Source organism: Myotis nattereri, assembly GCF_964212035.1.
Source record: "Myotis nattereri genome assembly, chromosome: 8".
In the NCBI taxonomy this organism is placed as follows: domain Eukaryota; kingdom Metazoa; phylum Chordata; class Mammalia; order Chiroptera; family Vespertilionidae; genus Myotis; species Myotis nattereri.
In genome coordinates, this window is record NC_138083.1 from 74,748,205 (window position 1) to 74,766,692 (window position 18,488).

At 38.3% G+C, this 18,488-nt stretch overlaps 1 protein-coding gene across 2 annotated transcripts in view; it reads right to left on the reverse strand.

Annotated features, from left to right (window-relative positions):
- RALGAPB (Ral GTPase activating protein non-catalytic subunit beta) overlaps positions 1-18,488 on the reverse strand; it is a gene marked incomplete at its 5' end in the record, with an annotated part of 75,984 nt that overhangs the window by 39,922 nt on the left and 17,574 nt on the right. The window contains 8 exons of one of the 2 annotated variants that reach the window (XM_081096904.1): positions 5,375-5,496; positions 7,226-7,355; positions 8,544-8,608; positions 10,289-10,436; positions 10,819-10,933; positions 11,457-11,624; positions 14,512-14,713; positions 18,177-18,393. In XM_081096904.1, the coding sequence (XP_080953030.1) occupies positions 5,375-5,496; positions 7,226-7,355; positions 8,544-8,608; positions 10,289-10,436; positions 10,819-10,933; positions 11,457-11,624; positions 14,512-14,713; positions 18,177-18,393 (1,167 nt within the window). Of the gene's footprint in view, positions 1-5,374; positions 5,509-7,225; positions 7,356-8,543; positions 8,609-10,288; positions 10,437-10,818; positions 10,934-11,456; positions 11,625-14,511; positions 14,714-18,176; positions 18,394-18,488 lie in introns of both variants that reach the window. The other variant, XM_081096903.1, reaches the window with a different exon arrangement.

The window sequence follows — 18,488 nt, forward strand, 5'->3', positions numbered from 1 at the left end:
TACTTTTGCATGAATTTTGTGCATCAGGCCTCTAGTCATATATAATAAAAGGCCAATATGCAAATCGACTGAACAGGAGAACGACCGGTCACTATGATATGTACTGACCATCAGGGGGCAGACGCTCAACGCTGGAGCTGCTCCCAGGTGGTCAGTGTGCTCCCACAGGGGGAGCGCTGCTCAGCCAGAAGCCCTGAGCTGGGCTCACAGGCTGGCAAGCGCAGCAGCAATGACAGGAGCCTCTTCCACCTCTAAGGCAGTGCTAAGGAGCAGCGAGCCTGGCTTCTGGCTGGCGAGCGCAGTGGCAGTGGCGGGAGCCTCTCCTGCCTCCACTGCAGGCGGATGGTAAGGAGCGAGGGGTCCCAGACTATGAGAGCCCCAGATTGCGAGAGTGATGTCTGTCTGCCAGCTTACGCCCAATCCCCAGGAATAGGGCCTAAGCCAGCAGGCGGACATCCCCCGAGGGCTCCCAGACTGCAAGAGGGCACAGGCTGAGCTGAGGGACCAACCCCCGTGCCCCCTGAGGGCACAAATCTCGTGCACCGGGCCTCTAGTTACAAATAAAGTTGCTATGAACATTCATGTACAAGTCTTTGTATGGATATATGCTCCTAGTAGTGGAGTGATTGGGTCATATGATAGACGTATGTTTAACTTTTTAAGGAACTGCCAAGCTGTTTTCTAAAATGGTGTCCCATTTAACATTCCCTTCAACAGTATTGGAAATTCCAGTTCCTTCACATCCTCACCTACATTTGGTATGGTCAGTCTTTTCAATTTTAGCCGTCCTAATAGGTATGGAGTGGTAACTCATAGTGTTTTAATTGCATTTTCCTAATAACTAGTGATATTGAGCATCTTTTCATGTGCTTATTTGCGATATGTATATTTTCTTTGGTAAAGTGTCTGCTCAAATCTTTTCCCCATTTTTTAATTGGGTTGTTTGTTGTATTAATGAGGGGTTTTGTTGTTATTACTGTTTTGTCTTTTTAAAAGATGTTATTAAAAGTCTTTACAAAGCAAGAACCACACTATCCAGATCCAGCTGCTAAGAAGAACCTGTTGTGCAGCAGGAACTGGCTAGAGCATGGCAGGTAGCTCTGGCTTCCTAACCTTATGTCCTGAGATAGTGGATAGTATCTCATCTTTAGGGTCTACAATGTTCATGTGGTTAGACAGGGACTTAGGGCCAATCTTATCACTTGGGTCCCAGGATAGCATGATCTTTGATGCCCAGCACACCTATCTGAGCACATATGGCACATGGTGGTACTGATATAGCTAACAGGATCCCCACTATAGATCATCAGACCATCCACAAACTTCATGGATCCAGCGCCCTGTCTTTGGAGTTTCCCTGACACCAGGACCTTGTAGCCCTTGGCCCCACTCTCCATGATGAACTGCAGTACCCCTCAGCAGGCTCTCAACACAGCAACCCCTCCTGGAAGTTTGTAATGCAGAGACTCTGTGCAATGGCACACAGACCTCTTATGGCTACCTTAACTTCATAAAACTCTACAACAAAGCCCTCAGGGAAACTAAACTTCTAAACTACATGGGTCAATTCCTGGACTCACTGGTCTCACTGGTCCTTCTCACAAAGAACATTCTGCATCCCAGAGACCAAGGCAATAATTTATATGCTGGTTGATATAAGTCAGATCTCAATTCCAGGGTAGCACCTTCAACAAGCCTCTAAGTGAGAACTCATTCAGTTTAGCTCTGAAAATGCCATCAACAACAAACTTTTTCTTCTTGGAAATTTGCACCACTATATTGCTATCATGTACCCAAAAGCAAAGGCTATTACTGAGTTTTGAGAGTTCTTTATTAATCTGGATATAAGTCCCTCATTGGATATATTTTGTAAAGATTTTCTCCCAATCTGTGTTCTGTCATCTCATTCTCTTAAGAGTATTTTTTGAAGAACAGTAGTTCATAACTTTGGTGAGGTCAAATTTAATAGTTTGCTTTTCTATGGTGCAATATGTAAGAAATCTTTGTATAACCTAAATCTTCATTAAATAACAAAGATTTTCTCCCTATCTAGCAGTTTTATAGTTTAGGTTTTCTATTTAGGGATACAGTCCATTTTGAGTTAATTTCTGTACATAGTGCAAGGTATGAACCAGTTCTTTTTTTATATATGAACTAGAGGCCCAATGCACAGATTTGTGCACTGGTAGGGTCCCTCAGCCTAGCCCACTTCATAAAACTTCATCTGTTTTATGTCTACATACAGTTATATATCTACAGATCTATAATTATCCTAAATTATCCTAAATGGCCTGATCCCCTCTAACAATCTGGGACCCCTCGGGGGATGTCAGGGAGCCAGTTTCGGCCCGATCCCCGCAGGCCAGGCCGAGGAACCCCACCAGTACATGAATCTGTGCACCGGGCCTCTAGTATGCATGTAAGATCTTTGGTTAATCTCTTCCCACCCTCCACTCTCCCTCCTCCCCTCTGAGATTCATCAGTCTGTTCCATGTTTCCATGCCTGTGCGTTGAACATCTGCCCCCTAGTGGTCACTACGCATCATAGCTACCGGATGGTCAGCTGGTCACTTAGGCTTTTATATATATAGACAGGTGGCCAGGTGCATGAAATTCATGCATGAAGGGGGAGGATTCCCTCAGCCCAGCCTGCACCCTCTCCAATCAGACATCCCTCTTGCAATCTGGGACTGCTGGCTCCTAATCGCTCACCTGCCTGCCTGCCTTATCACCCCTAACTGCCTCTTCCTGATTACCCCTAACCCCTCTGCCTGTCTGCCTGATCGCCCCTAACCTCTCTGTCTGCCTGCCTGATCGCCCCTAACTGCCTCTGCCTGCCGGCCTGATCTCACCCCCAACGGCCCTCCCCTGCCAGCCTGATCTCACCCCGAAATGCTCTTCCCTGCTGGCCTGATCACCCCTAACTGCCCTCCCCTGCTGGCCAATTTGGTTCTGATTGGTCGGTTTCTATGACAGTTAGCAGTAAAAGCTCCGCCTCCTAGGCAGCCATTGGCTCCTCACAGTTCACCCAGATTTGGTTCTGACTGGTCGGTTTCTATGCCATATGCTCCGGGCCTATCTCTGGGCCTGATCAGAGAGGCGGGGCTGATCAGCAGCCACCGTGGAGGCCCAGAGAAAAACAGAGGCACAGCTGCTGGCAAAGCCCGGAGAGAAAGAGAGAGGCAACAGCTGATCAACAGCTGTCAGACCCTGCCTCTCTCTCTCTGGAACTCTCTCTGGGCCTGATCCACAGCCCCCTCAGCCGTCAGTGCTGGGTCGCCACGGCAAATCAGCACTGACTGCAGGACTGACTTCTGGTGTTCGGTCGAGCCTTCGGCTGGTCATTACAGAACCTGGGTTTTTTAAAATTAGTATATCTGATTGTTCCAGCACCATTTGTTGAAAAGACTCTCCTTTATCCTGCACCTTTATCAAAAATCAGATGTTCGTGTATATGTGCTTCTATTTCTGGACTCCCTATAGTATTCCAGTGATCAATTTGTCCAACCCTATTCCAATACCAGACTGTTTTGAATACTACAACTTTATAGTAAGTCTTGAAATCAGGTAGTGTTGCCCTTTATGATTTGTTACAGAGGTCTAGAGCAGCCCTCCACCTAGGGCTAATTATTCCTAACTACTGAGAGTATCTGAATGTCACAGGAAATAGTACCTTGCCCTCAAGGACAGTGTGGTCCTGCAAGTCTCATGAATGGCTAGTCTTACTTTCTACATCAGTAACTGCTCCTCACAACACTATGGCCATTACACCTATCCCTGAAAATCTTTGAGGTAAGCTCTAAGAGTGGTAAGAACATCTTAAGTTTTCTAGCCCATTTTGTTTCTCAGGACTTAGGTAAGTCACAACCTTTGCCACCTGTCCCCACAGCTATAAAAGGAGGGTTTGAACTTTATCATCTCAGACAGTATCTCTTTATGTGTGTATATCACCCTTTTGTTCACAAAGTGTTTTACATACTTCCTCTCATTTCATTTGATCTTCACACCACCAGGAATTATTATACACAAGATAATCCTGCCCGTTTTACACAAAAGAAAACACTTAGATGATGAGTGAGGATGTGGAGAAACTGGAACCCCCTACATCTCTGTGGAAAACAGTTTAGCAGCTCCTCAAAAAGTTAAATACAGAATTACCATATAACCCAGCAATTCAACTACCATGTATATACCCAACAGAACTGAAAATTGGTATTCAAACAGGTGAATGTACACGCATGTTCACAGCACACTATTCATAATAGTTCAAATGTGCATCAACAAATGAATGGGTAGACAAACTGATATATATAAATACAATGGAATATTATTCAGCCATAAAGGAAATGAAATTCTAGCATATTCTATAACATAAATGAACCTCAAAAACAGGTTAAGTAAAAGAAGGCAGGCACAAAAGATCACATATTGTGTGATTTAATTTATATGAAGTATCCAGAATAGGTAAATCCATAGAGACTGGTGGTCATCAGGGATTGTGGGGAGGGGAGACCAGAAAGCAAATGCTTAACGGGTATGGATTTTCTTTTTGGGGTGATGAAAATGTTTTGAGGTGGCTGTTAAACATTACAAATGTACTAACAGTCACTGAATTCTTCACTTTGAAATGGTTAATTTTGTAAATTTCACTTCAATCAAAAAGAAAATCCTTAGAGTACAAATGGCCACCCAACTCCAAGGTTCCACAAAATTGAATAATAGCTGTGAAAGTAAAAGTATAGCCAATTTCACCTATCTCTAATAATGGAAGATGGAAGAGTCACAGTCCCAAATGGCATATTTTAGAATAATCACTCTTTCTTTACCAAATTTATATTTATTAAAATTAAATGATCCTATACTATAATGGTACAAAATGCCATGCTGAAGATTTTAAAATACAGTGGGGCCTTGACTTACGAGTGTCCCGACTAACGAGTTTTTCGAGATACGAGCCGTATCTCAGCTGATTTTTTGCTTTGAGTTGCAAGCTAAAATTCGGGTTACGAGCCAGCTTCAGATGCCCCACCACTAGTTGGCGCAGCGAATGTCACAGTGAACGCCACAACATCAGCCCAGCATCACGTGTCTTACTCATTCACTGTTGACATACGAGTAATTTGAGTTATGAGCTCCGTCACAGAACAAATTAAACTCGTAAGTCAAGGCCCCACTGTAGTATCAAAAATACTAAGTAAAAAAAAGTGAAGTTAATTTTGTAAAATCTCACTTGGAGGCTCACTCTTGCACACTTTGAATATAAACTATGTTTGAGTATAAACCAACACTGCGATAGCCAAGGTGTCAGGAAATACAGAAAATAGAGCCATGGTGCAAGGCTGCTGGGCTAACATTAAAGAACTGTCCTTCTCACCTTTGCCAAGCCAGAGAGGAGCTCCAGAGCTGCCAGTGATATGCTCATGTCTGGTCGCCACTGGGAGTTAAGTCTTTGGGTGACGAGATGAATGCTGCGAATCAGTAGCCCCGCAGCTGAATCTGTATTAAGAGCTAGGATATAACCCCAATGCCACATCCCACAGGGAGGGAAAACAACTAAGCATTAGTAACGAGAAGCACAGCATTCCACCAGGCACAGACCACAGCAGCCACAGTGAGCACGACGGGCACCCACACAGTGCTATGCTCCCCGCCCCACTGGCCTGAGCATCAAGCCTGACTGAAAAACAGTGCACAGGGCACACACACCAGACAAGGGCAGCTTCTAGTTCCCAGCTTGGGTACTTTCATATAGACATCCACTGGGATTTAGTAATTTCAATATCATTCTTATAACAATATAAAATTTTAAATTTCTACATTAACTCATAGAGTTACATTTTCAAAAAAAAAACAATGAAAGGCTATCAATTATTTCCTTGGAATTTTATATAGAGGGAAAAATTCAAATCTCAGAATCTTCTCAGATGCTGGGGAATTATCCTAACGCATCTACTAAAATTATTTTCAGGGGTTAAACCATCAAAAATCACATGCATTGCTTTTTAAACACATTGTAACATTTAACTCTTTAAGACTACTTTGATACTTCTAAAAAAATTAAATAACCAAGTGATTGTGTTTTTATTTGGCCTCCAATTCTATATTTAAAAGCAACTACTACTTGGCTGATAATAAATAAGGACAAATTAAATTAAATTGATAAAGGAAGCTTTAGGGACATTATACCTGTCGGTCCTATCAGAAAGTGGGCAGTGACAACAGAAAAAGGAATGATCATTAAAGAGACACATTCATGCGACACTAACACAAATCTGGATTTCTTAGTAAAAAATATTTTACAACATTACAAGCAGACCTCACTAACACCAGTTCAAAATGCTGAAACAAACAATAACCACTTCAAACACTTAAATTAGAACACATACAATGCAAAAATTTCTTTAGTGTACAAGTGTTTTAGAAAGCATGAAAAATAAACAAATTTTCGCCTATAATATACTTAAACCCATGAACATAATGAGTAAGACAACAATTTAAATAAATGCAGTATTTAAATGTGTTTACTATCTACATAATGCCTTATATCTGACATGCTTGAGGATGCTTATGAATAAAAAATTAAACTCACATCTAAGGATCTAAATTTCATTTCAATCTGGTTGGATTAACACTTACAGATTCAATACACTATTTTTGTGTATAAAAACATAAAGGTACCCACAAACTCAGAGAACCATAAAGTAATTGTCCAAGGTAAAGGACACCACTCAATAGGATGTTCTTCTGGCAACTGTTTCCTTACGCTTACTTAAAATTTGTGACTGAGGAATCTAACCAGATATATAGTAAGGTATATAGGTTTTAAGCACAAAGACAGAGATTTTCCCTGGATTCCCATCTCATGCATTTCCCACCACTCATCCTTACCACACTGCAATAACTGATGTACTGACTGACTCTGCCACATCCTATTTGACTCTGTGTTACCAGCCTCTGGTACAGAATTCGGAAATGTTTCCTGACCACCCATTATAATCATTTATAAAATCTAAAACTACCCAGAATCTAACTAATAAACGTTATAGAGTTAAATTTATAAGATTTATTTGCATTTTCTTAATCTTTACACTAATAGCCTCTCTATTATTCTTAAATACATAAAAAAGTATGACCATAAAAATGTTTTGCTAATTTGTTTTATATACCTAGACATTAAAAGTTATTCTATAAACTTTGGATTTCAAAAAAAACAAACATGGCTTACCATAATCTCTTAGGAGAGCTTGAGCAGGTCTTTCACTATCAGGAGTTGTGGGCTCTGTGCTTCCACCACTTGCTGAACTAATACCACTGTTAGTGCGACTATGACTCTTCAGGTTATTTTCTCCACCACCCTGGTCAAATAAAAATGAATCAAATATTTTAGGGCTATAGCCATAGTTTACCAGTATAAATAGAGGTCAATCATTAAAAGCCATACTGATAAAATGAAATGTGCCAACTAAATAGCACAAACTGATACACAGATAAAAAGTGACAAGAGATTAAAACTGCTATAGTGTTTTTGCATAGACACTATCTACTGAAAGTTTGTGAAGAGTCTGACGATTACAGGTGCCTATTCTGGGGTCTTCTTTGGTGATATTTACAAAGGGCCAGCCCAGGACCTTTTTCATCTTCACTAGCTAATGACTCCGCATCCTTCAAGAAATGCCCTAAGTGCCTCCCAAGCAAAACTTCAGAACAGGAATACAATCTTAAAAAAACAAAACACAAACAAACAAACAGCAATTCTCAAATGTAGTTATACTATAAAATACAAAAAAAAAATACTATGGTTAGTTTAAAGATTAACTCCTATATGTTTAGGAGCTAACAAACGTATCTGTTAAAGAGTTCCCTCATTTTTTCCTTTGTAAACACAATTCATTATATCCAGATCAGTTTATTATTATTAGCCACCTAATGTGACATGAATATAACTTCCTTAATAATAATTTGATCACCCATCCTACATCCACCAATCTAGTGTATTCCATTAATTTATCCACGCCACTGCCTCTACTCCAGGTATAGGAATCACATATCTTGGAGACAGAAGCAGGGGACATGGGGAGTCTCTGGAAAACTTTTTAAAGTTAGGAGCATTGGTGCTCTGGGGGACCTTCAAATTTTGATCTATAGGGCCTCGCAAGAGCTGATGAGATGAAAAGGATTCAACTAGATGCTTGCTAACAGCTAGCACTATACCTACTAGGGATAGAAGAAATGGAGTAGGGGGCTTTTTCTAGATTATTCAAGCCAATTCAATAGCATAGCAAAAGAAGTAAGAGCTTTAAGCAATAAAGACTGGGTTTGCTGGAATTTCTCTCATGCAGTATCTCTCAGGAACCTGATGTATAGTTGATGAGGTACTGAAAGGTAAGAAGCCTCAAGATATCTGATATTTCAAAATAGAATCCTTCTGCATCAATAAGCTGAATTTACAAACAAATGCCTTTAAAAATCACGAGGACGATATTTTAGAATGAAATTTAATCAGAAGTTGATAGTTTCTGACAGATTACATGTGGTAATCTTACCATTTCCATTTGGCAACCAATGGCTTCTAAAAGTGCTGAATCTTGAACAATATTTAGCATTGCTCCTGCAACAGAAAAAAAAAAGCATTTTATTTAAATACATGACAAGAATACTAAAATGGATAAAATAACTCAATAAATAGCAGAAACATGATTTTTAATAGAGCATTCCTGAAATTTCCATAAAATTACCAATAAATCTGTTGACTAGTCAGAAAAGATACTCCATTAAAATGCCCTAATTCTGATCTGCCCCCAAAGTTTCAAAACCACATTTTTCTAAAATAAATTTGAAGGTCAAACTTGCTTTATATAAAAATGACCATTACCAGATATTTTTTAATGAAAGACCAACCATTAATATCTCAATTTCAGGGCTTGCCTATGGCTACATAAGCTGAAAGCAAGGTGCCTTCAAAATATAATGTATTTATCATCAAGGAACTCATAGCCCTAGAAAGGCTAGGACAGAAACAAGATGGTGAGCCTAGCATACTGCTTTCTCATCCCAGTGGGAAAGTACTCTTGTCCACAAAGGATAAAGACAGAACAGATACAGCTTTGCCAATCTAAGGCAAGAATACCAATTGATTCTTCCTTGGAATGTATAAGGGAGCTCTTCAGAACAAGGGGGAAGCAAACTAAACACTCTTATCAACCACAGAAATTACCTGATTTCAAGTGACATGTTATTTGAATAACTTAAAACACTACAAGTTAAAGGCTCTCTCAGATTGAGATTTAACCTTTGTTCCTTCAACTCCTTTCCAAAAATGGAAGGATTTACTCTTCTCTACTTATCTCACCTTCACACTATATAACATACTATCCCTCCTGAGCACTAACTCCAACCACTACTACCATCATTTCTGTCTATTCAAATTATACCCTATAAAATCCAATTTAACTTCTACTTCCCCCTATGAAGTATTCCTTGATGTTTTGGTTTCTTCTCTCTCAATACTAAGGACATGCTGATGTCCTTAAGACATGTAATCAGTACTGCCTTCTACTATTATCTGACTACTTTGTGAGGGTATTCCAACCTCTGCAGTGAGACTTGCTGAAGGGCAAAAGCCACACTATTCAATTCTTTAGTATCCCACTCCCCACAGAGTACCTGTACCTAAGACCATGCCATTGGCTTGTTTAGATGAATGCCAGAAAGCACAGTAAGGAAGAGTTGCGGTGATCAAGTTGAGAGTAATGAGGGCTTAAAATATGCCAGTGGCCATAATGATGAGGAGCCATTAAGAGGCAATCAATATGATTAGGAGACAGTAGGGAACAATAAGGAAAAAGGGAGGAAGCACAGCTATTCTTCATGTTCCTCTTGGCAGAGTTCTGACACAACTTCCAGAATTACACCCACCTCAAAATACTTTCATATGCAGGCAACGGGCAAGAGGAAGAGGCAGAAGGAGGAGGAAAGGAAACAGAAGAAAGGGGCGGGAAAGAGAAGAGGGTAGAGAGAGAGAGAAGGACAAGAGGGAAAGAGAAAAACAAAGAACACAGATGACACTAAGCAAAAATGACTTACCAAGACAACTGAATGCTCTTCTCACCTCATCTCACGCCTTTACATTTTTTTCACATATAAAAGCAAACAAATTCTGCTTCTGATTCAGAATAAGTAGAGCTATATTAGACTTAGCCTCCCATCACCAACCCAGACTGCCTCCTCAGCATGTCTGGGTCAAAATTATCTGGTTTTTCACTTACAAAAACAATGTATGAACACAAACCTAATATCATTTGAGTGTTGTTGGGGTCTGTTTCCGTTTGCAAGGCACCTATTAGTATATTCACAAGTCTCAACTTCAGGGACAAAAAAGTTATTGGTTTATCATAAGAAGAGCTGTCATCATTACTAAACTTTCCTTCCAGAACCACCTATGGAAGAAACAAATAATATTTAACATTGATTGCTGTGGTACACTATGCCCATGTAGAAACTGATACAGTGGACAAAGAGCAGATCAGTCTAACAAGCAAGGTTTTTAATCTGACTAATATTAGCCACTGTGCTAGGTCTGTTGCTAACTCAACAGCATACTATGTTATCAGATGTCACCAGCCTATCACCACTTGAAATGGTAGGTGAGGCATGCTCGCGAACAGAAGAAATTTCCACAACAAATCAACTTTGTTGATTCACTAAAATACTTTTTAAAATGTTCTTAAAAGCTCCTGTTCCATTTTTAAAAGCTAATTTGACTCGAATTTGCACACAAAACAGAACATAGGATATTAAAAAAATTTAATAAAACATTACCTCAGATTTGACTGTGCCAAAGTGATGAGGGAGGGGCAACAAAGAAAGCAGGATATTAATGGAAGATCTTCTTAATTCTGTTGGATTTACATAGTTTTTGAATTTGGAGAGTTCTCTGCAAAAAAAAAAAAATTGCTATTAGTATTTCCAAACTAAAGTATGTTTTTAGCTATTACCAAATATACATTATGCCAATTTTTCACAATACAAGCACTGGGTTTGGTTTCATAAAGACTGCAGTACCTACTTTCCACTGAGTTTATATTCTATAATGTGTGTGTGTGTGTGTGTGTGTGTGTGTGTCTATGTTAAACTGCTGTTATGGAATTAAACTAGAATCTGATTGACTGATTTTAAATGTAAGGCCTACTCTACAAAATTTAGGACTTCTAGGCCAGGGTTGCTCTTACGCCTCCAAACCAGGCCACAAAAGATTAAACATGCCCACGGACAAATCAGAACTGAAGGAGCTCAGGGATGAGGTGGGTCTGAATATTCTACACTCATTTGATGTGGCCTGAGTCTCCTTGGGCTATGAAGACAACTGAACATGATAAACTAGGAAACTGGGGAGAAACCACCAAAACAGACCAGGCCAAACCCAACAAATGATATGCTAATATAGAATGACAACTTACCTGTCAGGCAAAATGGTTTCAAGAGCTGAAATAAAGTAAGGAACCACAACATCAATCCCTTTCAAGTCACAGCAGAACAAAGGAGGGGAGTTTAGAATAACGCTGGCCAAGACAGGATGGCACACATAATCATTTATCTGCAAACCTTGAATTAAAAGCATGTAAAATCTAGGAAAGCAAGAAAAAAATTTTAAACAAACTGCTGGTCAGTTGTTTCCATAATTATTAATATTTTCTACAAACTCACCCGAAAGTCTTTTTGCACTCTTCACTACTTCTAACCTTTAAAGGTATTACTGAAGTTAGAACAATTCTGAATCAAAAACACTAAGAACCAAAATTATCTTTCCTAGTGAAAAATATATTCATGTTTATTATACCTTTTTGAATCCTTGCAACTCAAATTTACAGGTGCCTACAAATAAAGCAACCAAAACAAAGCAAATAGCCGCAGTAATTATCAATAAACTGGAGGAATTACTGTATTAAAAATGTGCCTTTTTCTCTGTGACCCATAATTTTGGAAAAGACAAAGAAAGAAACCTCATTCAACCCTGCCTTCATCATGATGTTATGTAAGACTCCGTATAGGAATATACCTAAAGTGTACCTTACATTGAGTATACCTTACTTTTAACCTGCTCCTTTAACCTGCAATCAACTAAGCATTCAATCTTCCATCGTTCAAGAGCAACTCTACTGGTATACTCTTCTACTACTATAAGGCACTTTTCCTCTCTGCAAAACTCTTCCGAAACAGCTTCCCCACCTCCTGGTCATTGCTCAACACATTTCAATCCATCTTGGTTCTCCCTAGAACCAAACTAAAACTATATTAGCAAATAAACAAAGGCCATTTCATTGCTAAAACCAGAAGACATGCCTAAGTCTTAACTGACTCTGCCTTTTTAAAGCACTCAAACCTCTGATTACTCCCTTCTTCTCTCATTCTTCTGACCTCTATGGTTATTTCCTTTTAATAAATTCTCTTACTCCGCCTGCCTTCTAGTAATGGTGTTCCTCAGGCTGCCATCCTTAGATAATTTTCTAAGCTGTCTCTTCCACTAGCCTGGTTTTAAACACTACTTAAGCCACTGAATATAATCAACTCAGTCTCTACCCCATACCTCTCACCTGAGCTCCAGATCTACTAGCCAAAAGTATACTGGATACCTGAGGGCAAGACATGTCTATTGATGTACTCCAGTAATCCTTGTGCAGTGTATGGCATAAATACTTGTTGATAAATACCCCAAAGACACTTCAAGATCAAAACTAAGCTCATCATTGGCCCCCTCACAAATATGCTTTTTTGGTTGGTCCTATCCAGTCTTATGGACCAGACAGAAAGCCCATGGTCATAACTTTCATCCTTCCTGCTGCTGCTACCATTTGTGGTATCTCCCCAACCAATATTCTCCCTCCTGAGAAATGTACTCCCTCCCACACAAGGGGTGCCAGCATTCCATGTGACCCACTCTTATAGCTATAGATGACTAAACCAGAGGTAGACACCTGATTAATCAGATTCTCTTTCTCAGGAATTTGAAATTAGGATTTAGAGATGCTAACTGGCCCTTGCTGGTCACCTAGACAAAGGCCATGAAACTGAGAACTTAGAATACTGCAATATAAGAAAATGATCTGCAAAGAACAATGAAGCAGTTCTTGAAGACCATGAAGACAGAAAATTCAGAAAGGAGGAAAACCCATTCTGGTCCTTGAACACTTTCTAGATGCTGGTTCCTGCCCGTCATGAGGCCCTGCTGCATATCCTGACCTTCGAATGTATTAAATGGTACTAGTTTATCATAAATGATTTTCCTTTTGCTTAAGTCATATTGAGAGCCTATTAAGATACTCCTGATTAGTACCCTGAATGTACCATTTTGTTTCATATCTATATGCTTTGTTCCTTCTGATAGTACATTTAAACCTCTCTCCTGAGAACCTAGCAGATACACAGACACCTGAATGCTCTTGTTGATATTAATATAACTTCAGCAGATGTGCGAATGATTAGTTGAGATGGGCAACAAAAATAGGCCATTTCAAGTTAATTTCATAAAAATGTAAAAGGCCTAAAGTGTCATGGCTGGGACAAAGTGGAGAGATTAGAAAGAGTATTAAGTAGCAGAAAGTCAGGAGTTGGTTGACCAACTAAAGATGTACCTGAAGAGAAGTGGAGACTAAAATGACTCCTAGTTTCTGGCATGAGCAACTAACTGAATGGATGGCAGAGGCATTCACGAAAATTGGTTGAAGTCATACATCTGGATAAGATGACCCTACCCAACTTGCTTCTACTACCCATCTTTTTGAAGACCCAGCACAATCATTCAATCCTCTGTAACTCTTTCCTGAACCCCCAGGGTAAGTGTATGGTGCTTCTTCCTCTGAATGGTGACAGCACTGTGTGCTTTTCTCCTACCAACTTCCTATTACTACTGGATCATTGTAACTTGTGTACATGGCTTTGCTCACTCGAGAAAATAAGCTCCTTAAAGGCAGGATCTACAGTTAACATTTGTGAACTATCTAGTGCAGGGGTGGGCAAACTTTTTGACTCGAGGGCCACAATGGGTTCTTAAACTGGACCGGAGGGCCGGAACAAAAGCATGGATGGAGTGTTTGTGTGAACTAATATAAATTCAAAGTAAACATCATTACATAAAAGGGCACGGTCTTTTTCTTTTTTAGTTTTATTCATTTCAAACGGGCCGGATCCGGCCCGCGGGCCGTAGTTTGCCCAGGGCTGATCTAGTGTCTAATACTGTGCTAAAAATTAATTAGTATAATCCAAATCTCTCCAAAATTATAAGTCAAATAAAATAGAATAAATAATAGTTCTAAAATTAAAAGGATCTTAAGGGTCTTTACCAAATCTAATATGGCAAGTAAAATGGAAGAATTCAAGCAAAAATTTTGATTACTTACTGACATTTTCAGGTATTTCAAACCAACATTTACTGATCAATTCAGCCTACCAAGGCATGTTACAATATAGTTTCACTACCCAAACTACATAAATGGAAAAATAAAAAAATTCTAAGACCTGGATAAATAAGCTGGCAGAATCTCTTCTCCAGTCTTCTTGCTACAAAAAATCCTACACAGTGTCCCACAAGCCTCAGCTCTTCCTGCTTCATAGTTATCAGGAAATTCACTTGCATCAAACATGGGATTGGAAACCATGGTGTCAGTAGACATTTGTGACCCCTTCCGTCGAAACTCCATGCTAGCTTGTGTTGTAATGGCTGGGGAGAGAAAAGGAGGGTTTTATTATATTTGTCAATATGCAAATAGGCTCATGGGACCCTGGACACAAAGATCAAATGTTGGTGTCATTAAATAGCTACTTGAATAAAATCCAATAATTCTTTCGTTTAGCAACTATGTCTTAATTTTTTTAAGGGCTCTCTGTAATCTTCTTGGAAAATGGGTAACAATTAATCTATAGTGGTATTGTCAGTTTAACAAATTCTACTAGAAGTATTTTCCAACTGAATTTTCAATCATCAAAGTACATTTATATATATCTGTACTCGTACAGATATATAATACAAAATTTGGCTTTTCTATTATTTATTCTGTTTTTAACTTCCCCTATAGAAAGATGCTTAAACATTAAGACAAAGAGCTACTGCAATTTCCACATTACCCCAGACAAACATCATTACTGAATGGGCAATCCCATGCCAGTCTGTATATTTTAGGGAGAGGGCAAAATAAGGATGAGAATGGGTAGGAAGAAAGAGCATTCCCACCACCCACCCAACTCCAAAACACACACCAAAGAATCGCCCAACCAAGCAAAATGAGAATGAATTTTAAAAACCATAGACAGCAGCTAACTGGAGGTTGATAGATCAGAAAATTGGATTGGTAAGAAAGATTATCTATCACGGTCATTCACTGTCACTGAAACAGAAGCCCTTCGAAAGTTGCTTTTATTTTTAATAAAAGATTTCACAGTGTATTGAAAACCACTCTGAAATCTTTTATCACTCTACATGAAATGTTTAAATTATTTTGTAATATTTTTAATAGAATGCAGAGTCAAGTATAAATCTTTATGCAACTTCCCATGAGCCATTTTTAGTCCTGAATAAGCTATCCAGCAATAATACATTTAAAAAACACTACATGCAAAATGCATACAAATCAAACATTAAATCTGTATAAAAATAAGCTTAAAGCTTAAAAACAAACAAAAAAAGCCAAAACACAGTTAGTGCAAAATCCTGGAATTCATGACATGACCAGACTAGTATACAGAAATAATGGGACTGATTCAGGCAGATTAATTTGCTTTTGCCAACAATCTTCCCCATTCAAAACACAGAAAAGTATTTTTCTTCCCAAGTGCAAAAACTACAAGAGACAATGACAATCAAATTTTTTATGGAATTATGAAAAAAATAAAAACATGACTGCAATTAAGGAGAAGCTTCTGGTTCCTACTTACAAGATTTATAAGAAAGAAGAATTTGGATAAAAGATGCTGCAAGATAATAGAAATAAATGGAAACAAATCAAAGGACAGCAGTAATTATAAAATACTTTAAAGATGGTGAAATCTTACAGTAAGTTAAGAAGCTTTTTAGCTTTTTAAAAATTAGATTAAAAGCGTTATGATACCACAAGCTAATTCAAAAACATAGGAAACTGTGCATTCAGATCCAAAAATATAATTTTTGTATCATGCAAAAGAAATGAACAAAGAAAATTACACAACTACAAAAGAATTGAGGTTTTGAACTGCCCATAACGTGCATTAAATTTTTAGTTCATTAACCCTTCCCAGCTCAATGTTACTTTTTACAAAGCACAGTGTACTGTCAAATAAATATAAAGCTAACCAGTTCATAGAAGCAAACATTTTAAGTTACAGGTGAACTGGATGGCAGAATTCCTTGATGACAGCCAGTATTTAGAAAACAGACTAACAGTGTTAGTATTTCCAAACTTCCCACCACCCCCTGGGACCTCAAAAGTGGCACCCAACAGCACTCTAACGCACTCAATTATCTAGACACTTCCAGTCTCCTGGGTAATGGAACAGCCTTTCTCATCTCTGAACACAATCAGGGAAGAGAAGTTTCTATCCTTTCCCCACCAAGGAAAATGGTAAGAATTAAAAGTAAGAATTTGTTGCCCACATATGATTTGAATTCTAACTTCTATCTTTTGGAACAAGAGGGTGAGCAAAGCTGTTACAAAATCCCTAGAGAGCAGGAAGATCTGTAAATTCCCTTTAAGCAAGCCCACCAAGGAGGCAGCAGCTTGAACCACTCTGGATTCAGAGATTTTAGTGTCAACAGCTTGATATCCAAAAGTTACACTGTAAAAATTGCATCTTAATAAAAGTAAAAATATGTCTGACTCATTCTAGAATATATAAATATAAACATAATTCAGAAAACTAAAAATATAAACACATGAACGTAAGAAAACATAAGCCAAAAATGGTTTTTAAGTTTTCATTTAGTCATCATAAGTACATTTACTTATCCATAAATAAACACCACTTTTAAACTTGTAAATAAAAGATAATATGAAAATGGTAGGATACAAAGTGTTTAAATTTGAACAAAAAAAATAAAGGAATCCCTAAACTCAACCATGCAATCTCAAATTATATTCCTGAAAATGTCTTTATAGTCACAACTTTTCTAAATTACATAAAAGATCTGTAAGAATATCCAAAATAATTATACGTATATAATGCTAACAGACACAGACCTTAGTTCTGAAATGATACAAATAGGCAAAAATGCATTTGTGAAAGAAAGCAGAGATCCTTGTGGATGTTAGTTTTATCTTTGGAATTAACATTCTCCCTAGAGAGGCATAAACTAATGCAATTAAGCCTCCTTTTTCATCAAGCTATTTCCAACACCAGAGGAAAAGTGCTTTCTTACCAAACAACCAGTACACTCACTAATGCAGATAGCACAGTGCCTGGCACAGAGTAATTCAGCTCAATAAATGATAACCATTATTATTATTCAGCTCTATAAGATATGTCATAAATAGTCCTCCCTCAGTACATTCTGCACTACCCTACATCTCATCCTGCACCCTATGCAATTACTTCCAAATACAATGGTAAGATGACAAAAATAAATCAGATTTTATTTAGATGGTGTTTCTATAATAAAACCTAAGTAAAGCTATCAGGGTTGAGTTACTGTCCACCAGTCTTTTTTAGTTTCAGAACAAATGGTATTTTTGAAAGTGTACACTAGAAATAAATTTCTCTCTACTAAAACCTGAGAAGTTAGAGTCTTGTGAAGCAGAAGTTTTCTGATATTTATATGTACTAATGAGTGAATGGTTGTCAAAATCTAAGAAAACACTTCTTCTGAATAAATTTCTGGTTAAAATATTTAATTCTTGATATCAATAGTATTATCCTGGCTGACATGAAGGGAACTTCCAGGTCACCTACTACAAGAAATTTGATTCAACAACAAAAATGGCTAACATGAAGTGTGTCTAATAAAACCAGAAAAAGCCAAACCTCATAAAATAAACATAAAAAGGACAGGTAGCAAAACTTCCAAAATTGTTCAGCTGGAAGGGGTTAAAAACAAGACACTGCTTTGTCAGAGACAGAGAGCTTTTCAAGATACATATTAATCTTGCAGGTAGGAAAGATTAAAAAGAAAAGAAAGAAAAGAAAAAATGATAACATATTTCTTGAGCAATATTTACCAGTCATGCTGCTGTCTCTGTTAATCCCATTATGAAGTTTACAGTGAACAAATGCTGCATCAAATAACCATGATCCAAAGAGATTCAAGATGCTGTTAACCTTTGGTCTCCGAGGGGCAGGCAGTGGCCGGGGTTCTGAACTAGTCTGATTTGGACTTGAGAGAGGAGAAGTGGAGGATGTCTGGTGCTGAACTTTCGAGGCATGAGCAGTACTAACCTATTAGGACACAAAAATATATGCACACTCATGAAAAGTTTGGAAAAATAACAGGACTTTCAAAAAAGGACAGCAGATTAAAAAGTCAACATTAT